This window comes from Vespa crabro, chromosome 2 (assembly GCF_910589235.1).
Source record: "Vespa crabro chromosome 2, iyVesCrab1.2, whole genome shotgun sequence".
NCBI lineage: Eukaryota > Metazoa > Arthropoda > Insecta > Hymenoptera > Vespidae > Vespa > Vespa crabro.
The window spans coordinates 13,289,321-13,313,498 of record NC_060956.1 but is presented as its reverse complement, the minus strand read 5'-3'; the positions used below and the strand labels follow the sequence as shown (position 1 = coordinate 13,313,498).

The following is a 24,178-nucleotide window of genomic DNA, read 5'->3' as shown; positions in this document are numbered from 1 at the left end:
CTCTCTCTATCCTTTCTGCGTTATATGTATATAATCGCGAACGGGGCAATATCTTCAGAGAAATATTTTAAATTCGCCAGTATACCATCGTATTTTCCTTCCTATGCATCAGTAGCCTCGCATTATTGGATGGCCGTTCTCTGGAATGCTTAATATCAAATCTCGTAGGGGCTACCGACAAAGCGCGTTATTGCAGTATAGCCAATGGTCAACTTATATAAGAGTCTGGACTCTTCATTGTTAAATTTGCGGTAACCGCATGCGATATTTGAACGTTTAAAATGTTAACTGTCAGAACCAGTTTTTCATAAAATCGTATGTACATTTATAGTATATTTTAGTTTTTTTTTTTAAATGATAGATTCGATAGCTACAATGTTATTTTTAATGGATGAATGTTGTAAAATTTGGCGAAAGTTTCGTAAAAGAGAAAAAAGAGAAAAAGAATTTACGCTCGTTAATCTTTGTTTTTGAGTCGTTATTTTACTTACAAATTATTCATTTGTACGATGTGAAACAATTATAAAATTATCGCTTTGAATTTGGCACAGGAAATGTAAGTTAAGTTCCGAAACGATTTCTCATCCATCTTCTCGTTTGCGAAATAGGGTGAGTTATTCCGCAACGGCTGATTAGAGCTGAGAGCAGATAGATTCTTTCATCTTTTCAAAAATCTTCGAAAGAATTACGAATGCGAAAATGTTTCTAGTGAGCTGCGAAAATTTCTTTATGATTACGAATAAGTATCCTTGCGAATTACGTTTTGAATAATTTACATGACTTGAATGATGGAATTTGCGTACATAGAAAAGTTTACGGTTGGAAGTACTAGTAGAAAAAAATGAATCATTTTTTATCATCGATCTGTGATGCTTTTTAAATTTTGCCAATTTCTTTATCTTTCACTTTTGAATTATATTATGTTATTATTATTGCTATTTTTAGTTAAAATTCGAAAATGCGTTGGATGCATCATTATTTGAAAAAATAGAACATTCGATTATAATTATTTATACATATCATCTAGAATTTTTAACAGTGTGAATAATAGTGTTAACCACTTGCGGTGCAAAAAAATTCACGGTTGACGTGCCACGCACGTCATTTTTCTTCCTGCAACAATCGCCTGACGACGTGTGTAAGATGTCGCTGGCGTTCCGGTAACAGAAGCATCTCGACGTGCGTGGCACGTCTTTTCACTGCAAGTGGTTAAAATAAATGTTCCATTTTTAACTTGCACAATTATTTTTGATAATATATAAAAAAATAGTTACATATCAGTCTTGTATCGTCAACATGTCTAGTCCGAGATTTCATTACATAAGTCAGTTAGATTAGTCCTCGGTTGATTATCTAATCGATTATTATGTCATTTGTTTTATTTATTGTTGGATCGGTTATGTCAAATGTAATGGTGTGGGCAAATGGAGTATCGCGAACCGCATGTGTCTTCTAAATAAATAAGTACTTACTTGCCTTTTTTGGTAAGATGGAAGAAAACGATCGCCACTATTTGACACCGTCGTGTTTTTGAACTGCACGGCTTTTGTTTCTGTTTATTTATGAATAATTGTTTAGAGTGGTGGCTAGTAAACTTAAGTAGTGGGCACACGGATTGATTGATAGCAAGTGGCTCTTGGGTTACGTTATTGTTATTCTGAAGTCTCGAAAGACTTCCTAGAAAATATATTCTAATGTTTTTCTAATTGTAAGTATTGTTGCGTAGCCCAGATCGCTACGTAGTAATAGTACGTATGATGAGCATATATATGTGTATGTATGGCAACGTTAGACAAGTTGTCTATATTATCTATGGACCGCTAGAGAGTCAATAATATCGAGACGATTGACGGTGTCTGGATCGAACAGGTCAAATGGGTAATAAATTTCCGTACGGTCCAAATAGGTCGATGGTTGCGTGGCTCGCAGCAACGCTCATAAATTATAATGCTTAAGAGAGCAAGTCGAAGAGGGCAAAGTGAAAAGCGAACGGAGAGTAAATAGAGAGAGTAAGAGGTCTATGGTATCACTAGCTTCAGTGATCAAAACTCGCCGAAAGGAACGGAGACGTACACGCGTGTTCTTGATTTACATTACGCGGATCGCATAAGTTGATTAAAAAAGATCCAGCCTGTTTCTCTCTTTATTTCTTCTCTTTCGTTTTACAATAATGTCTTCGTAAATTTTCATTTACCAGTTTTGTTTATTTATTGCTGTACTTTTTAATCGTATAGATTTTTCTTTAGCGAATCGGTAAAAACTCCTTCTTTTATCCTTAAAAGTTCCGACTAGAACACCTATACAAATATGTATAAGTAATATCAAACAATCACGAAAACGGTAGATCATATTTAAAATACTTAATTATTTCCTTGTGCGTTTTCAAATCTGTATAAAGAGGCAGCTCGTCGAAAATCAATATAATAAAGAAGAAGAAGAAGAATAAGAAGGAGGAGAAAAGAAAAAAGAATCTCATTGCCACTTATCGAATTTTTCGATAATCCTCGAACATTCACGAAACTTTAAAAGCGTACAAATATCTTCGTTGACAAAGCCCGTTATCTCGGTTCCCTTCCGCGTTCGAGAGGCTACATAATTACGAACGCGGTAGCCTTCCACGACACGCGTAGGGGCCTTATGAAATATTATTTAGAAATAATAAGCGCTTTGGGCACTTTCCATCATTCATTATTCGTATCTCTTTCTTTCCTTTCTCTTCCATCTCTCATTCGCTTATCTTCATCGTTCGCTAACGGCTAAGGTGTATTAATTTATTTAATGGGAATAACTTTCGCGTTTGAGCTTCATGTATTCACTCTGTATGATGTGAATACACACACGCACACGCGCGCGCGCGCGCGTACACATACACGTCTATGTAATGCATACATACAAACCTACTATGTGTAAAACATGTAATTATCACGAGCTGCCGTGTGAATTGTGAAATCGTCTCACTCATCGATAGTACTCTTGCTATCGGTCAATCTCTATCGGCGAGCGAGTTAATTACTCGACAACGTATCTAGCGATTCTACGGGCATAATAATGAGAACGAACGAAAGATCTATGACATTTCTCGAGAAATCATCTAAGAAGATATATTTCCATTTTATTTTCAGGCCCATCGAAGTATTCGTGTTTACATCATATGGACGGGTTCGTTGTTGTTAACTAGCTTTTATCGAGAAATTCTCGTTGAAAAATCATGAATCGATCGATAGATCGATTTGCGACTAACGCTTTCATTGACAACGATCAAGTATCTTGCCTTTTTGAATTATCCAGCTAGTTTAATGAGTACCTTCTGACATGATGGAAAAGCCAGCAAATTTAAAATACATCAAAGGTTTTGCGTGTGGCTATCTTCGCTTAGTTATTTTCTAAAGTCATTGCTTCGATTGCATAGACGTTTAAAGTATTACTTCGATCGTTATCGATAGAAACGAAAGCGAAGTTTCTTGGAATTCTTCATAACGCGGAAATAAGAATGTTCATCGAACGGTCAGCATAATGAAAGCGGAGAAAAAGAGAAACCGAGAGAGAGAGAGAGAGAGAAAGAGAGAGAAAGAGAGAGAGAGAGAGAGAGAGAGAGAGAGAGAGAGAGAAAGAGATTGAAAAGAATTACGATAGAGATATTTTATACATATAAGAATTTCGTTGTCCGTAAGTTGACGCTCCTTCAAGATTTCCCATGCAATCATGGAGTTTGTGTAGGGAGATGTCCCGAGAGAGCTAATCGTTTCTCACTGGTTCTTCTTGATGCTACCTCCTTGTCCGTGGCGAGATAACGTCTAGGAAGTGGCCACTGGATAATTTGTCATCACGGATGAGCCGTGGATGCATCATGAGGACTAATAGACCCCCCAAACGAGATACCAAGATGGTTCTGTATATAGATATCTTTCTTGCGTCCCTTCATAAAAATGGCACGAATATATAGTTGATTAATTTCCATATGTTTTAGCACGTCGAGTTTCAAATAATCAACCGAGTGTACGCATATAAAAAGATTCACGCAAGCTCGTTTCAGCTTCGAAACAACCGAGAAGCCGGGGATCATTTGCATGTTGAGTAATTGTACTCTCCGAGCTGGTAACGCCTTGATCTCATCTGGATCATCCACAGCGAAAGCGGATCACTCGCGATCTCATTTTCGTCATTGCCTTCGATATCCATAGCTCTCTCTTTCTCTTTTTTTTTCTTTCTTAATCGATCCAAGATTAGTTAGCAATAAGCAGCATGGCAGGTATATAACGTAATACGTAGGCGTAACTTGTCTCTGTTATATTCTCGCTAACGGTACATGATGTAGGTTTCTACATATCGTATAATAGGAATTGATCGGACATTTTTATTTCGCTTCCTTGAAGAACACTATTATATTGGAAAAAGCCTCTTAAAAGATATAACACGTTTCGTGCGATATGTCTGTAACCTCGCTGTAAATCGCGAATAAGAAACGGATGATAAATTGACACGTTGAGGTTTAAGCGGACAGCTAAGTCCCTCATTTTCTACGCCAACGCTTGGTGAGGGACGCGATCGGACGATGACTGGAATCGACAACGATGAGAAATTAAATGCATCCGCTCGTTTGGCTTTGCCTTGAGTAAATATACTTTCGAAAGCGTCAATGGTGCTACGTCAGTGCTACGATAATCTACGAGGGACAGAACTCTATGTAATGCTTCATTGCGAAGGTCGAATCTTCGAAAGAAAAAGAAAGGAGTTCGTAGAATGTTAAGGAGCGCTTAACATTTCCAAACTCATGGCAAGAATTAACCAAGGTGTCGGAGATGTTTCTACCGATATATTGATCGATTTCTCAAGATCTACGATTTTTCGAGAATTTAAATGTCCTTGCTGTCGTTTGATATGTCATCAACTAATTCAACAAATCAAAACGTGATGTTCAAATCTAAGAAAATATTATTCGATAATTAATTATTAATCATCAAGACTCGAATTTCCCTTTCATCACGTCGAAAAAAAGAATTCGGAATTCGTCCGATTGTGTATTGCAAATGTTTCATGTGGTAATTCGATGCTTGAAAAACGACAGTATATAGTGGCAGACCGTAGCCGGAGGTAAGTAACGCAGACCTGCAGTCTGCGCGTTGCTCAACATCGGACGGTTTTGATTACAGGATTCACTGTCGTAAAGTCGCGATTCATAGAATATTTAACGAGGTGGATCATAGGCAACAATGGTTAGTAAAGGTGTTTCAAAGGAGGAGTTTCTCTCGCAGCGAGTCGCGAACAAGATCATAATCGTTTTACAAGAGTTAATCGATTTTCGCGCGATCGATTGAAAAATTTTTATTTTTTCTCTCTCTCTCTCTGTTATCATTTTCATTATTCTTATTTCTGATCATCCAATTATCCTAACAATTTCATCGTATCGTAGAGTGGAAGTATTCATAACTATTGTAATCTCTTCTGAATAGAGAAAAAATAAAAAAGCAAATGAATAATAAACCTGGTTTAGAAAATTAATCGTAACGTATCGATACATGTTTGTCAAAAGTACTCGCACGCGAACGTTCATCCGACCACGTTTGTTATTCTTCGGATGATCAACTTTAGCTCTCAATAAAAAATCTACCGCCTCGTCCCGTTTCCTTTTCTTCTTTTCACCGGCGAGTGAATCACGAATAGCAAATTGAAGTAAAAATTTCTCTCTGTATCTTGGACTCGTCTTCACCTGTCATTGACTGGATTCTTTTTCGTTAAATGGTAGCCGAATGAGACACGAAGGCGTGCAGGAGGACGAAGTAAAAGAAAAAGGTGCAAGAAAAGTGCAACAGATAATAATGATTGCAATTCGAGTCCGTATAATTTTCATACCAGCGGAAATGGGAAACGTCCGACCAACATGCATTGAGAGCACGTTAGCCGGACTCTTGCTCGTCTTCAACGAAACGAGCTTCTTTCCTACGTAAAAAAATGAAAGACAGTCTCCTTTTCTGTTTATTTTATTAAGTTTAATCTCTCCATTATACTTATACAATTTATATATATATATATATATATATATATATATATATATATATATATAATATTTCATTATATACATATAATATTTCTAATGTTTCATTATATATATAATGTTTCAATATATATAATTATACATAATACATAATTAGAGTATATTAATTATTACCTGTATACCCCTCTTAATCGGTTTAACTTTATTTTGTATATTTTAATTTTGCTATATTTCATTATTTCACATTCTTCAACTTTTCTTTATTCTTAACTATTCTTTATTCCTAACCTAAGTTACTACATTGAATTTATTTTCCAAGTGTACGTAAGACTCAACCCAATTTTGAAAGTGAGGCCGGATTGCTTGAAGAAAAAGAAATTCCATGGAAAACCGCACGTATGCATACACATCAGATTCCTAGAAGGAGATAAAGCTCGTCTCGATATCTACGAGAGATTTGTGGAAAAAAATTCCTCTTCTCCTGTAGTTTATTTTCGCACATGTACGACGCGATAAAATTGTCGGGAAAATTAAAAGTCGTCAGCGAAGAAAAAAGCCGAAAAAAAGAAAACCTGTTCCATGCTTTACAAACGGGACATTCCGAGAAATCGTTGTGGTATTAAGAATCGAAACTCATTGAGAGTCGCGTTATTGCGTAATCGAAAAAAGAAGAAGACAATATCGTGCTCGAGATATATGCGATTACTGCATATTTGCATTACATTAAACTGTGCGACGTGCTGCGCAGAGCAGTTCAAGAGAAACTTGTTATTTGAGGAAATCTCATGGACATATACACATGCACGTATCCTTATATATGGCGGAGTGTAAGTGTGTATTCATTTTGTCGTTAACTTTACATTCGCTTGATTTGTATGATATCGTGGAATCACCGGTGAAAATAATAATGCATTTGTTCGTTCCTCGTTACAAAATCTTGAGGAAAGGGAAAGAAAGAAGAAAAAAGAAAAAAAACAAAGAAAGGAGAAGAAGAAAGAGGAAGAAAGAAGAGAACATCTTTTCGAAGCTGCTCACTTTCACATACGATCCTCTGTCTACCTTCGTTTGCTTCTTCATCTTCTTTTTAGTTTGATTGTATCTCTTTAGTATCTCTTTCTGTCTTTCTCTTTCTGTTTTTTCTCTCTTTATCCATCTTGTTCTTTTTCTTATAATCGTATAAGATTAATATCGATTCTCTCTTCCTCTTTCTCTCTGTCTCTTTTTTCTCTACATAAGAAAGCACAAAATTTCAGTTTCGATTCTTCTGAGACCGAACAGAGAAGAACGTATGCTCGCTAGTATCTACATGTATGTGTGTGTGTGTGTGTGCGTTACGAAATAAACTGTATGTATTAGCATGCGAGAGAGCAGAACGTTAGAAATTTGTACAGCACGAGTAATATGGGCGAGGCGCTTTCTTGGCCAAGGTTCGACCAGAGAGAAAGACTCTTGCTCGTCATGTAGATTATTGAGTACCACGCAACACTCCCCGTGAGAGGAAGAATCTTTCAGAATGTTAAGATTAATAACGTTCGTTCCTTTCTGATTCGAAACTCGATCTTGAATATCGGGTGTCTAAAAATAGAGAAGAGTATTAGAAGAAGATTGGATCGTTGTTTTCTATGATTGATGAATATTAAAGTTAATTTCCAAATTTATTGAATTTTCCGACAAATTTTTATTTATTTATCCTTTACAAATCAGATCAATAAATGATATGAAAATTTTTTATTTCCTTCGATATTTTCGCCGCGTATATTATAAAATAAAAATTGAAATAGAAAGATCGCGTATGAATTTTCGTTAAAAATCTTTATCACTCACTAACCAAAATAAATTGATCCATATTGTTTTTCAGTATTCAATATAAATAACGGTTTTAAATGATTGGAATGGAATTAGCAACGTGGTAAGAGATTCCGATTGTCATCTATTTCGACGTTTACGCCATTTTCAAAATTTGAAGTTTTAGATAGGACGAAGACGAAGACGAAGACGAAGACGAAGACGAAGACGAAGACGAAGACGAAGACGAAGATGAAGACGATTCAATATTATCCATAGTCTCGGGCTATTTAGAGAAATCATTTCAAACGAACTTGATGCAATTTCTCTTTCTTTCTTTTTGAATTTTAATGATTGGTCGAACCACCGACTGATCATGCGAGTTTGCGTTTACTTCCATCGTTTCTATGATTTATAATGCGATTGTGTAATGCAATTATTACATAGGTGTATTGATAAATTAATATTACAAGATACGAGCCAGTATCGAGAAGAATCACATTTGCAAATCGACGTGACTATCGTCGATTCGTCACAGATATCACTCACTCGTCAAGGTTATGTGGATCTTTGCGTCAACGTTACGTAAATGCATCGTTTAAGTTTTCTTCGTTAGATAACATATATGAAACTTAGAGGATGATTTTTCATTTGTCTACGTTAGTTTTTTCGAAAGTCAATTAATCGTATCAAAAGTATTCGGATCTTTGTCTTGAATTTTAAATGAAAGAATCTAGAAGCATTTATCAACTAATTTCCAAAAGAATTATGATGTTAAAACTTATTCTATTGACACGAGAAGTGTTATTAAAGAGTAATTAATGTAATAATTAAATTGATGAATTTGCTTCCCATCGAATAAGGAAAAAATATAAATTAGATAACTCGTTTTTCAATATAATAAATGTAATTTTAAATAAATCTAAGTAACGTGTTACTTCTTCGTTACCATTGATACACTGTCTTTTTCTTCCAACTTGTCTATGCTGATTTATATCGGTCTGTATTATGTCTTGTTAAATCGACCGAGAAAAATGAGCACGTTTTCGCTTTGGTGACCGTTAAAATGTATAATTACGAGGCATCTTTGTTGATATACAACGGTAATTATCGTGATAAATCACGGTGAGGCTTGTCAGGCGGAACGTCATAACGCTCGAAGATTGAGCATCCTTCATTATTATGTTTTCTCTATATGAGAAAAAGGAAGAATTGTTATTGACACGGATAACTATGAACGCAATGTAATATTTATTATTACAAATTGGTTCTAAATATTGTTTGAAATTTTTCAAACGTAAATGAGATAAAATAAAGCACAGTTTTTCTTTCAAAAAATAAATTTATAAATATTCTATATCGAGTTCTTTTCAGAAGGAAGATATATCCCTAAGCTTAAAGCTCACATTGAAGTTATTTCTTTTTGCACGTGGATATCGGTTGGTAAGAAAAAAGAGAGAGAAAGAGAGAGCGCACGCATGATTTCCTGGGCAATCAACGCGCCGGAAGCTCAACCAATCGGCATGGTAGAAACTACTTCGCTTACTTCTCGACCTTGATTGGTTAGTCGTATCGAATGGGGTGTGACTTTTTGAAGCCGATGGTCTCTCTCTCTCTCTCTCTCTTTCTTTCTCTTTCTCGACAACAGGGGGTCTTTTAGTGCAGTTTCGCTAGTAGAGCAAAGGATATCCACCTGGCCCTGAGGCGACAACGAACGATGCTGCTCCTTCATTCCTTCGTTAATTTCATTAGACCGACTGATTTTCCTACTATGGCCCTTTGGCCCCTTCCCAAAAAGATGGTGGTGCTGGTTGAACTATCAGAAACCCCCTGAAGAGAATCTCCTCCTTCTGGGTTTGTTCAACACTGCGGGATACTCGTTGGGTCGAACAACGAGATACGACAAAGAGGTCCGTGTCTTTACGATTCGGTCGTGCACGACCATCTGATAATGATCGATGCACGATTTATTAACGCACGGTTTAACGCTCTTCTTCAAAGTCATTCTCGAACAAACGTCCTCGATACAGTCGAGATGAAGAAGGGTTCTTACCAATTTTATGTATGATTTGAACAAATTGAACGTCCAATGAATTGTGATCGAATGAGTACAAGAAGGACATTTAACTTCTCTAAGGTTTCTGTTCTATGTTGAATAAATATCATTGTTAATATATATGTCTGTAGTAAATGTAAGTTTATACCTACTTATATTTAAAGTAATACATTTTTGGATTGTTTTTTGTTATCTTTATAAAATCATAATTGATATTATTATGTTTTCTTGTTCATTGGAGAATATTATACTTTCTTATCGTATGTACAAAATTTCATAGTTACAGTAGTCATAGAACAGAGTGTGAAAATCAAATATCAGACATCTTTAAAGAATTTAATAAGGATGACATATATTTTTCTGTTACTCTGTTAATGAAAATTAACGAGAGGAGATAAATACATCTAAAGGTCGATGAATGGATTAGAAAAATCATTAACATGGCAAAAACGAGCCGTCTTCCCACCTTATTTGAATGATTAATCTCTTATAATAGCGGTACCATGCGTTTCGATAATCGACCCGATAGTTGGGTCTTCGAGGCCGGTCGATTAACCACAAAAACTCGTTCGCTTTCCTTATGCGAGCCGAAGCGTACGTTCCTTTGCCGGTTCTACTATCGGCACGCCTGGTTAAATAAGAAATCGGAGAGTCGTGGACTCTCGATCGAATCAAAGGAACATGTTCAACTCGATAGGACGATAAGAACGTATAGATATATTCGATGATAAATAGAATATTGATAAAAAACAAATAAGAGAAAAAAGAAATTAAACTTGTAAATTGTATCGCATTGAAGTTTCTAGCTTGTAATTAACATTTCAAGATCGAATCATCTGAAACACTTAAAATAAGTTTCAGAGGTCCGTGACACGTGGAAGAAATGTTTTTAGCAAAACTAAATCGCTGAGAGAGAGAGAGAAAGAGAGAGAGAGAGAGAGAGAGAGAGAGAGAGAGAGAGAGAGAGAAGAAGAGAAAGAGAGAGACAGAGAGAGAAAAAGAAAGAAAGAAAGAGAGCAATAAGCTCGTTTTTGATAAGTCCGACGTATGCTATGGCTAACAAACTGGAGCACGTTTTGAAACAACGAGGCAGCCAAGGTAAACCACGGTAATTGTATAACCGACTTCCGAGAAGCGGAACGCGTGTCGCTATACAGGGTGTTAAAAAAAATGGTTCAGGACTTAAAAAACATATAGTAATCTAATTAAGATATAAGTTGCTATTCAATTAACTTTGATCCAAAGATCCATTCGAGAAAATTAAATTTACGATATCGTATAAAGGACGATTTCTCGATTCCGTTAGAGATCTGTCGATTGAATCTCGATTTCTATCGATTTCTATTTTTTTGCATAATTGAAATGATCGTAAACGATGTTATCAACGATAACTAAGACTAATTCCGACGTTCGGAATCATAAAGGAAAGATGGGTTTTAACAATTGAACATTTTTCCTCATTTATCCTCGAACGTTTCTTTAACGAGAATCTCAAAATAAAATAGGAAAATCGATTCGAAGTAACAATTTACTTAAGAAGACGTAAAAGTTTCCAAGTTTTCGTGCTTCTTCGAGCGAAAATAAAGAAGAGCTGAAAAGTAAGAATGCAGAAGGAAGGACTGTCCAAATAAGCTGGCAAAGAGAGGGCGAGTAACGAGGCATATAATAACCCTTGGTGACGTTCGAACAAACAACCATCTGTAGGTAATGCCCCTATGGCAAGTAACGCCCCGAAAAATACACCCCGTCAAGAAAATTACAATGACAATAAATGAAATCCGATCCGCCCGGCGGGCACGTACTCTTTTCTTTTCTCTTTTGCTTTTTTTTATTTCTCGCATCTCTCTCTCTCTCCTTCTCTTTTTCTAGTTCTCTCTCTTTTACCGACTATTCTATCGGCACCGGTACTTTTCTGCTATTGTGTTGCCCATTCGAGAAAAGCAAAGAACTATAACGCCGAGGGTTATATCCTGTGTGCGAAATAGGTATATTTTTGAATCGTTCTTCCATTTCCAAGTTTGACATTTCGTTTTTATAAGGTAGAAACGAAGACGCAACGAGTGTGAAAAATCGTACAATTGTGTTACAAGAAGCTTTTCTCACTTCGTAATATTTTCCCTCTTTCGGAGATTGTATATATTCTTAGGTGATTTTTAAAGAGAAAGGAAGTACAAGTATGTTTTTTGTCTAATCTCATTGTCTAGAATTAGACGATGTTCCTTATTTCGACGCAACGTTGTCAAATTAGTTTTTCTTAACGAGTTAAAATACGTTACGTAATTATTCTTCCTTTTCTTTTTTCTTTCAAAATGCCGCGCAATCGAATGAGTCGAAAAGTCGAGTCTAAAAGTCACTCGAGAATCACATAAATTAGATTTGATCTACGTCAGGGATTTCCTTCTGAGAAAGGTAAGAGAAAAGGAAGCGGGTTAATTAATTTCGGTTCTTAGGAGTAGATAAAGAGAGCCGATAAAAGTACGGGGCGGAGATTAAATTCGATCGATAGATCGATCGTATGAACGACTGAACAACCAATCGATCGAGTAGAAGTCCTGCATGCGTGACACTTTCGTAAGAGAGCAATGTCGTTGGCCGCGATTGGTTCGTTTGTTCCTTCGTTCGTTCACTCGTACGCTTACTCGATCGCGAGTTTGACGTGACGGCTTACATGGATAGTTAAGAATCGAACGAAGCGCGCAAGTTTCCTTATAACCGAGGCCTTTGCCACGATCCATGTAGTAGCTAAGACATCTTCGTAACGTTAGTTCGAATGAACGGATAACTGGTTCAACGTTACGTAATTCGAGGTATCGAGGGGACCCACTCCTGTTTTTATCTTTAAGTCGGTCCGAGTACTTCTAATAAACTCTTAATAAGCTTTGTTCTTATTCGGCATTTCAAATTTGCCGACGCGTCTTTTGATAGCCTGATGATTTTTAGCATGGTTTTTTTCTTGTACTATCTCATTATGAGATTCTGAGTTTTCTCCTTTCTTTCTTTTCTTTTCTTTTTTTTTTTACTTCTAGATACTTTTTCATCACGTATCTATACTATTTTGTTCTTCAAATCGTTCGGCAAGGGGATAAATTCCAATTAAGAACGACAAGCCATATGTAACGGTTAATTTATTTCATATTTCCGCTGTCCATGATATGATATATATATATATATATATATATATATATATATATATGACTCTTTCATATCGGTATTATACATACTATTACGTATAGATTTGTCTATATTTTCTATTTTGTCACTCTTCTTGTGTATTATTGTAATTTATCGTAAACTAATTGTTAGAATAAATTTTGTACGAATTTGAGAAGGGCTATTGAAACTTATTTTAATTTCATCTACTTTGATTGTTCAATTGAATTTCAGTATATTTCAATATGATGTTTATATAAATGACTTACTTTTCAGAAGTGGCAGGTCGTTCATAAAACTTCCATCGTCTACATTCGTGTTCTGTAATTAAACAAATGAAAAAAGTTGTTAATAAAGAAAGATACAAAGATCTATAGTGAGAATAAAAGGAAAGCGATTCGTACACCTTAGACCAATAAGTTGTAGACGTAGATAAATTTTAAGTATTAACGACACGAGAAAAAGAAACGAAAAAACCATAAAGCCAAAATACTTTCACATCAAGCTTTTTAACGTTTGCTGTTGTGAAACAATTTTTATGATTCCTTCACTAGCCCACAACTATCATCGAAAAGTTCAAACGAAAAGCTGACAGAAAAAAATGGACATTGCAAAGGCAAAAAAGACCTAAAAAACACCTAAAAAAAAGAGAGATAAAGATACCAAAAAACTCATAAATTTCATGTTATCCACCCACTTTTCTCTCTCTCTCTCTCTCTCTCTCTCTTTTTCTCTCTATCACTCATCTCATAAATTCAAAACATTACGAGCGTGGTACACGATCTTAAATCTGTCAAAAATCAAGCTATAGGTCATTTTGACGGTTGAAGTAAAAGTGGTGTCTACGGTCACGTGCTTCTCGTAAAAAAGATTGCGAAGGTTAATTTTCCGTTCTTTTTTTATGCACCATGCATAAAAAAATAAAAGAATAAGGGATATACAGAGAAAGAGAAAGAGAAAGAGAGAGAGAGAGATACTAAGAGAAAGAGAAAGAAGGTGAGAGTTAAAAGAGAAAAGGAACGTAGTATGAAGTTGCACGAAGGTAATAGAGAAAATGTCTTGCGATTACGTACATCGTCGCTCACCTGGGGGTCGTCAACAAGGCTGGTGTGTAGAACGAGGTCGGTTTGGTCGAGGCCCGGGGGCGGTAGGAGGGCATCGGGACGACGTACAGCACCATATTCGACAGCCCTTCCGCCACCTCCACCACCGCCTCCGCCACCTCCACCACCACCGCCGCCGCCACCTCCGCCACCACTACCGCCACTGCGTCCGCCATCGTAAGGAAAGGATGCGTGCATGTTCGTCTGTGAAATCATTAATAATTTCATTTTAGTCATTGTTCTAGTCGTTGAGTCTTAATTGTACAAAATGAGTCTAATTAGAACAAGATATTTACTTGAGTACTTATTAATTAATTATTATAACATCTGAAGTAATCTAATAAGCACCAAGAAATCTAAAATATTTTGTATTATGTATAATATATATATGTATATTATATATATTATATATATTATGTATATTATGTATATTATATATATATATATATATATATATATATATATATATATATAGCGAATTCAATAATTTGTATAAAATAAATATTTATATAATATTCAAGAGATATTATTGTAACTACTTCGATGATGGCGTATTTATTAACTTAAAGGAAAAGTAAATAGTTAAGATAAATGTTAAATAGTTTAAAATGATCTGTACGATGACCTTATTGATTTCGATGAAAAGCAAAAGTTGATTGTTCCATTTTAAAATTCAATCTTGATGTTTTCACACTTATTCGAGATATTTCTCTTTTTGTCTCCTATAATTACAAAGCAAAAACTAAACTCTCCAATCGACATCGATTAACGATCGACGTATGCATCCAACGAAACAGACGATCAATATGAAAAACTTGATGTCTCTTGTATGTAAATATCAATTAAGATGCGATAGAATTAGTTCAGGTATTCTTTCACGAGAAGCGATAAAAGGCGGGAAATTGTGGAAGTAGAAAAAGGAAGAGAAATAAAAGTGACTCTCTTTGGTCAATTTTGCACACGAGTGTGAATGATCTTTTTTTTTCGTTTGCTCCTGCAACGATATTCACATTTGATTACTTTCGATATAAGGATGGAAAATATAAGAAGAAGGTGGGAAAGAAGTTGATCGATGAAAGGAGACCAAATTCCCACGTGGTTCAAGATGACGAACAAGGTGATAATGCTTTTGGACACGGGAAGTACTGCGTACGTATCTATGGTATTGGTATATGTATATATATTTTATTTTTTACTTTTAGCAAATATAATAATCATTTAACGTGGATAGACAAGGAGCGTCTACATCGACCTTGTGCTATAAAATTGTATGCCCGGTTATGTACTTGAGATCGGTAATGATCAAATGTCACTCCAATTAATCTTTAAACACTTGTAATTAAACGAGATAGTTAAGCACACGATTTTCGATCCTTTGAGTCTTTTACGTTTTATGTACGCCTACATAGACGGAAATATCAAAGAAAAGTTTCTTGAAATTCTGAATGAATACGCAAGAGATTTCGTTGAAAAGATAATTTTTCGATCGGTTAACGAGAATTGTTATTAACGATGAACTCAGACGTAATCATCTATCACAAAGATAAAAGATAGGAGAAATCTCGATTGACTTTCAAGCAAAACACAAAAGTACACTCGCGTACGGTTAGATCGTTATCTCGAATCCATTTTCGTAGCGATCCTATTATAGGAACGGATCGTATTCGAAATGTATTAAGGAGAAACGAAAGTTCACTAACTTTTACCACCTTTGACTCTCTCTGGGATAGATTACGTACGGTAGATAGTAGTTATCGATTTCTCAGTTAAAATCTCTATATATACTGATCTACCGTATAATGACAATTCTCTTGAAACTTTGATCAACGATCCACTTCGATCTTGATCGATTTCGATAAAAAGAAAATGAAGCGCGCGACAATGACTCGAGCATTCTATATGAAACATTAACATATTATATTACCCGCCGAACATTTCGACCGTATGATTACTATGAAAGTACGTCCTTTATTACCTGTCGATTAAGAAACCGCAGGTGGAAATGATTTGCAAGTTTGCTAACGTCCTCTTTGAGACATTGTAACTCGGCGCAATTTACGCGCTTATTCGCGATAACTGTGAGGTGCCAACTTGTGGATAGTGAAATCGACAAGTCACCATCGTGGTTCCTAAGAAGATTTTTGCTTCTTTTATTGTAATCGAATGTGCTCGAATGTAATGAGTCTTCGTAATTTTAGTCGATGTAATGATCGTTTAAAGATCACATAGAATCGGTGATAATAAACTAATTACGACTTAAATAATCGCCTATAAAAATATTCGAATGTATAAATGAATGAACGAACGAAATAATTTATTTACAATATAAATATTTCTTTATTATACAAATGCATATAAACATATCTATATAAAACGTGTGTGCGTACGTGTATATATATATATATATATATATATATATATATATATATATATATATATATCTTACAAGTTATGTTCGAGGAATGTATTACCAAATGAAGTTAGTTACGAGGAACCGTAAAATATCGACTATTGACTGATTCGATCGATTGATTGCTCGATTGATCCATCGGCAAAGTGGTTTTTAATTACATCGAGTAAAGTTATTAAACGTTTTGACCGATCGTATCAGTTCGTTGCGGTATTTGGTTCAATCTCCGATTCCCATATCGCGTTGTTCGTTTAATCGATGGAAGGGACAGCCCGTTAAATGGTCACTAACGTGGCCATTGTTCTGCCGTGTTATATGTTGTCGGATGCGTTTCGACGTTTCTACCGAGATACGAGAGTTGATAGAAATGTATCGTTCAACGGATATAAAACGGAGGAAAGTCTTTTAAGAATCGAAAGACAAGGTGGATATACGCATGGAATCTTAATCAAAAGGAGAGAGGAAAAGCCGAGGTCTTATGTGGACCGCGGTCTGTATCAAGCGTGGACCAACAAATAAGGTTTTCTTCTTAGAAACTCTTGTCATTATTGTTCAACGTCGCGTCGTAGTTTCGACGAGTATCCATAAATTTACTTTAGCTACGAAGGAAATCTTGATATGGTATTTTGTCGATTGATGAATCGCTTTTCTTTATCGTATTCCGTTTTCTATGAGCAACATAAGTAGATATGTATATGTAAGTTAAAGATCAAGATTTTTAATCTGAATCGATCTTTCGATAGTTCATGAACATTCATCAATATTTTCTAATTTTATGCTGTTTTCTATCAATTTTTGATGAATTGAAATTGAAGTTTCGAAAATGTTTCGTCGATATTCTTTTCTGATAGAACTCAAAAAACGACGACATTCTTGGAAAATTGTTTTTTAAGGTACGCCTCAATTGAGACCAGGGCCAACAAAAATTTTAAACATTATCAAAATTATAGACTGTCGTTTCTAACGGTGGATCATTTCTCTTGGAGCCATTAAAACGCTGTACTTTCACAGCAACAGAAAAAAAGAAGAGTATTGCTAATTAACTTGCCGCGGTGAAGCCAGTGCTCCTATTTGACGAGTCGCGTTAGTTATAAATCGATATAACCATGCCAGTTGTCGACTAATGAGATGAAACGTGATCGCCTTTCTCTCGTTAAACGCACTGCGTAAAATAAAATCGCCTCCTCTCTGGTATGCTATACCTTAACGTCTCTCGCGTTACGCTGATTCTGATAAATGCATTTATCCGGTTGAACGTTCGAATTAATCGTTCAAATCGGAATGCTTCACGCTTGTCTCCGGCGAACGAATTTTCATGAAATTATTTCTAGAACGAACGAACGCGATAAAATCCTGTTTTAAATTTCATTCAGGTGACTTCTCCAGCATTTTTCACAAGAGTTATATAAATATTTTAATATAAGCATCGCGGACAATATATACGTGTAACTATCTATGTATGTATTCGTTTTATATACTGTATAAACGATATAAAAGGGCAATTAATCACAAAGTAGAATGAGGCAAAGAAAATCCCTCTTTAACAATTACTCAACTAGTAGCTTTGTTTGCCTTTTAACGTACTAATATTTAAAATACATACGGCTGGAGAGGAGTAACGCGCGAAAAACGACGACAAAGGTAAATATTTTTACTGGTCAAATAGATTTTCCCGATTTGTTGTTAAATAATCCGATTAATTTGTATGATTTCTTTCGTATGTTTTTTTCACGACGTCGGCCATTTTGTTGCTAAAACTGAAAAGAAAAAAGTCCTTGACGAACGTTGAACTGAATTGTTTTTCGTCTTATTCCATTTTCTAATTTTTCTTTTAGAGGAGAATTCAGTGTGTTACACGTAAAGACGAGAATGCTACGAAATTTTGTGAATTCGAGGATCTTTAGCTAGGAACTCACGTCCTCAAGGCATATAAACGACGGGCTTCTTCCCGTTCGAGATACAATATTTCGCGATAGAGAGGGGTAGATACCAGGAAACTCAGGCTTTCAAGGATAAGGCTATTGGAATCTGTCGATCCACTCGGGTGATTATTGGTATTGTGGTCTTCTCGAGGAGCACGCTTGTTTTCTTTGTTCTCTCATCGCGCAGGGTGGAATCGAACAATTCGTATAATTCGTACATTCGTTCTCTCGTTTGAATCAATATAACATATATACATATATATATATATGTATGTATGTATGTATGTATGTATGTATGTATGTATGTATGCATGTATGTATGTATGTATGTATGTATGTATGTATGTATGTATGTATGTATGTATGTATGTATGTATGTATGTATGTATGTATGTATGTATGTATGTATGTATGTATGTATGTATGTATGTATGTATGTATGTATGTATGTATGTATGTATGTATGTATGTATGTATGTATGTATGTATGTATGTATGTATGTATGTATGTATGTATGTATGTATGTATGTATGTATGTATGTATGTATGTATGTATGTATGTATGTATGTATGTATGTATGTATGTATGTATGTATGTATGTATGTATGTATGTATGTATTTATGTATGTATGTATGTATGTATGTATGTATGTATGTATGTATGTATGTATGTATGTATGTATGTATGTATGTATGTATGTATGTATGTATGTATGTATGTATGTATGTATGTATGTATGTATGTATGTATGTATGTATGTATGTATGTATGTATGTATGTATGTATGTATGTATGTATGCGCTAGTATATATTTTAAATTCTTTGTAACGATAATGAAAGTGCTTTATGAACGATGAGATCGATAAAGTGATATTTTTACGGAATGACTTTTGATTTATCGAAACGATATCTATCTATTTTAATATAACGTTCTGTGTAATGAGTGATTTCCGAAAGAAGATAACAGGAAAGTATTTAGATTCTTTCGTTTAGATTTACTTTCGGCATCGTCTAAGACATCGCAGTGTTTAGCATATTTGCATCAAAGCAAACGTTCATGGCATCCTACCCGAGGAAATGCCGAAGGTCAGTCAAAAATTTAATAAGTAAATTACTTGAGCGAGGGGAGAAAACGTTCCTTCGCAAAAAGGGGTTTATTTTGTCCGTTGATTCGTTTTCAATTTTATCTGCAAACCTCGTTTGTCGTCTTTTCACGTGATCTAATGTCTTAAGAAATGTTTTCGTGAAAATTTCAAAGTTAAACTTTAATTGTAGGTAAGTAATACTTATACATAATACGTAATAGTACATAAGTAATACATAAAACATATATTTATTACTTTCACCAGATGATAGTTGAATTAATTAACGAAACGACACGTTTCTCGTCTTATCGTTTAAAATTAATGTCCAAAGAAGATATTGAGAGCGTAATACGGCAAATTTCTGAACTATGATAAACTATGCAAGATGTTGGCGAGTATAGTTTCCAAGTGGAGCTTAAGACCGCGTGTCCCTGGAATACTTACCTGTCTTGGATTCTAGGAAATTCTAAGTCACATGTCGACATACGCAAGCACGAAGCTCTCGCGTCTGCTAACATTCTCCTTGCTAACGATACAAAACTTTAAACAACATACTCTGTATGAAAATCATTATTATCTTATTTTTCCTTTTCTATTCGTCTATCTATCTTTCTTGCCTTTCGTTTGGACTATTTTACAAATATTTTTTACGAATGAATTCCATAAAAATCCGAATAGAACTCCAATCGAACGAATTCACGAAAAGCTCTCGTCTTTAAAGATTGGACACAAAGGGGAAGATTTGGGGTACATGGTTTGAGATAATCAATAACTCGGTTATAAACTTCGAAGGGTGAACGTGTCTTGATGCATTACCAGTTTGATACTAGTTCTTTCGTGGTTTCAGATTTTAGATATTATAATAAATAGGTATTTTTTTGTATTTTAGTGATAATATGTTCGTTTAAATAAAAAATAAAGACAAGAACGAAGAATCTATCAACGTCTATAAAACTCAACGATTCGAAACTACATATGGTCTAAGCCAGATGCCTTGGAAACGTTCCTTTTCATTCAATCACCTCTTGGAAGTGTGCGAAAAATGGTTTGATGCGTTTGAAAACGTATTTTTCGATCCTACGTCTCATATTTCTTCGAACTTTCTCTTTTGCATTTTCGTCACATGACACCCGACCGCCCAAAAACGTAATCCGTGTAGAAACGAGCATGTCATTCGATGTAATTAGGGTGGTGTTTTCATAAAGACTTGGAGGGGAATAAGGTGGACCACAAAATACTATTGCTATCCTGGTTATTAGGGAGGGAAGGAGAAGCTAAGGCTAACCTTCGTTCTACAGTTCGATGGCGTAACATTATCGTAATGCGATCCGAGTTTGCATCAGTCAGTCTGCTTGCAAACTTCATTTGAAAGAAACGAATGGGGACTCATTGTATCGTTTAGTTCGACTAGTTATTTTATCTTAATAGAATAAAAAAACTCACATTCTTTTCTAAAATTATTTTGTGGATTTATAAGTATTCCGTTAATTCAACGTGTTTCTATTATTTTTTTTACAATAATATATAAGTAAAAAGATAAATATGGATCAGTCATCTTGTAAGTAGCAGCATAAGAAACGTTACAAACGTTTTAACTATAAACGTTTCACACGGCGTTACATCGAGTTGTACGATGTAAGAGATAAAAAAAAATATTTTAGTCGCTTAAGTTTCAATTCTTCCCTTGATCTCGAGTGTTTAATCGAAGATGATAAGAGATCTAACTCACAATCGAATGTCTGTACCGATTTAATAGCGATTGAAGTATTGAAACAAAGGAGATACGTTTTTCAATCGAGGAACGTTCAGAGAAGTAAAGGTTCGCGGGACTATGAGACAGAAGGATCACGTGAAAGATCACGTTCGTTTCGAAGTCATCCCTTGCAATCATCGATGTCACGGTGCGATTAAGATGCATCGCGATAAAAGTCGCGATCGTTCGTCGACAGTAAACTGTTATTACGTGTCCCATTGAAAAATACTACGGAGAAGGAGGAGAGAATGTTTTTGTCTCGATAAAACGAAATAAAGAATAACATAATGTGCGTACACGTGATTTGTGATTTCTTATTCGGTGAACGGAAGGTGAGTTTTCTATTGATAATAATCAACGGATGATTGTGGACTTGAAAATCGTACGTATCTCCATTGATTTCGAGTAGTTTAATTGAAACGGACAGCGAACGCTTTAATATTACGCGCTATTCGTTGCGCGCATTATATGTCACGAACTAGAGCATAAGTCTGCTTACGTGTGGACAATCAGCTTTTTAGAGGATAACGAAAGCTGTACACTCGATAAAGAAATTACCGTTGATACCTACTATTACCAATTGTTATTTGAGTTGTGTGTTGCGTGTTGACAACTGGACGAATAAATATTTACATAAATACGTACGTAACTATGCTTTTGATTAACTGTATATTTAAAAATTTGGATACTCTTTATGTTATATACATGTTTACACATTACACTATTTATGCGATTAACAGTTCATGTAGATATAATAAATTTGTTAAAGAAGATAAATGTGTTCAAGTTTATTCAAGAGAATCTCTGATTATTCAAAAATTAAAGAATAGATTAAAAAACGAAGTAAAGGAAAAGAAAAGAAGGATAAGGAAATAAAAGTGTATCGAATTCTTACCACATGGATGCCTTCGGTGTCTCTTCTGAGATCACCACTCCTCTGGCCTGCCGTAACGGCCGCGCTCAGGTGATTATAGTGATGCTGATGAAGCGTGTTCAGTGTCTGCGTATAGGGATCACCGACGAGGTAATCCAGGTGTTGAGGCTGCCCAAGACCCGGATGTTGTGGGCTGGCGGGTGCATGATGATGCGACGGGAACGGCGGTGGAAAGTACGGGGGTTGAAAATCCGAAGCTGTTGGCAAAGATGCACCACCGTGATGTGGCATTCCGCCTCCATTTCCATTCCCTCGATGACCGTGATGATGAGCACCCGAGTAAGGCGATGAGTTTCCGCCGCCCAGCGAGGAAATGCCTCCATGACCAGTCAATCGGTCCTGTGGACATAACATATGCACGTTTTATCTATTTGTCCTTTTTACTTTAGGTAAACCACTAATCGATATTAGCCGTGAATATGCGATTTATTAATTATAATGGAGTTTACTAAAGTGGTTATTCTATTTAAAGACGTTTCGAGATTAGATAATTAATCGATGACTTTTGGAACTCTTTATAGGTTCGTTGATTAAATAATAAGAAATATATATAATTTAGATAATGCTTTCAATAAATTGATATAAAATCAATCGCATGAATCTTCTGGAAGGTATACTAATCAATAGTATTTCTTTCCTAACTTTCTTTTTTACTTTTTACTTTATCAAGTTAATTTCTTTGGCTTTCGAGAGTCTTCGTAAATATTTTGTACGTATTTTATCACTTCAGCTATTCCTATCCGAAAACTTGAAGAATAATTTCAAAATAATTTTAAACAAATACGAGGCGATGATCGGTAGTTTGACCGAGTTAGAAGAGTATCGAAACGGATTGGTTTCCGAATAGTAGCGAACGACTGACTTATAAATCTTCGATTTGTCCAAGACATTGACACTCTTGTTGGATGCAACGAACGCGCGATGAAATAATACCAATCTCTTTCGATCTTAACGATCGTGAAGTATTATTCACAGTGGAGATAATATCGTACTTCTCGTATCATAAATCGGGGGAAAAGCTTTTGCTTCGTCGAGGAATATTCAAGCCATTAGGTGTCTCTCTTTTTCTCTTCCATGCGATACCATCTCGAATGTCTTTATAAACCGAGTCGGTGTAAGGGCTAAACTGACAACTTTTATCTATGCTGACTTTTATCGTCTCTTGTTCCTCTAACTGTTTCTAAAACGCTCGAATACATTCGAACGCTTCGGTAGAATTTTTTGAGAATTGAATGACACGAGTAATTTGTAAGATTCGACTAATTTCTCGTAGATTTTTCATAGATTATATATCCTAACTCGTGTTGATTTTTTGTCGAGCAAGATATTCTCGATTGATATTCCATAGAAATAAACGATCTCGACGACGTGACGTAACGTACTGAAAGAACTTTACGAGACTCTTAAAACAGCTATCTCCGGAAGGGATAATTTCTCTCCTTTCGGCGCTGCTTTATGACCGTGGAACCTGTTCGCGGGAATTCTTTTTCCTACGGGAGCGGCCTTTACCGAGCAACAAAATTTGCCATGGTCTTCCAAGACGATCGACGGAGTCAATGATCTTCCGAATATACTTTTCTCAATTGCCGGTTCTTAAGATAAAAAAAAAGAAAGAAAATTTCAACGCGGTAAATATTGCGTTCTCTAGATTATCTTTTATGAATAAAAGAGACATTAAATCATTGCACTTCTTTTCTGGATATTAAAAGACACATTAAGAAATTTCGAAGCATTTACGGAAAGTCCGAAACGTCTAGATAAGAATCAAAGAGTATGAAACGTTTCTCGTCATGATTAAATTCGATATCTACTAATGGCTATTTAAATGCGTCGTTTCAAAATTAAATGAGAGATTCGTTATAAGAGGAAACTTCATTTTTTTTTAACAATAACCACATCGACCTTCATTTTTAATTAACAAAGAAAAATTGTATTGCCTATTTATTATTATTATTATCGTCATTGCTAGTATTATCAGAAAGGAT

The 24,178-nt window shown here is 35.3% G+C and overlaps 1 protein-coding gene across 7 annotated transcripts in view; it reads right to left on the bottom strand.

Annotated features, from left to right (window-relative positions):
• The window catches only part of LOC124422399 (transcription factor AP-2-epsilon), a 141,800-nt gene that overhangs the window by 15,283 nt on the left and 102,339 nt on the right, over positions 1–24,178 (bottom strand). For 6 of the 7 annotated variants that reach the window (XM_046958801.1, XM_046958802.1, XM_046958803.1 and 3 more), the window contains 3 exons: positions 22,155–22,532; positions 14,057–14,290; positions 13,253–13,304 (listed from right to left, as the gene is read on the bottom strand). In XM_046958801.1, coding sequence (XP_046814757.1) covers positions 13,253–13,304; positions 14,057–14,290; positions 22,155–22,532 — 664 coding nt within the window. The remainder of the gene's footprint in view (positions 1–13,252; positions 13,305–14,056; positions 14,291–22,154; positions 22,533–24,178) is intronic. The other variant, XM_046958797.1, reaches the window with a different exon arrangement.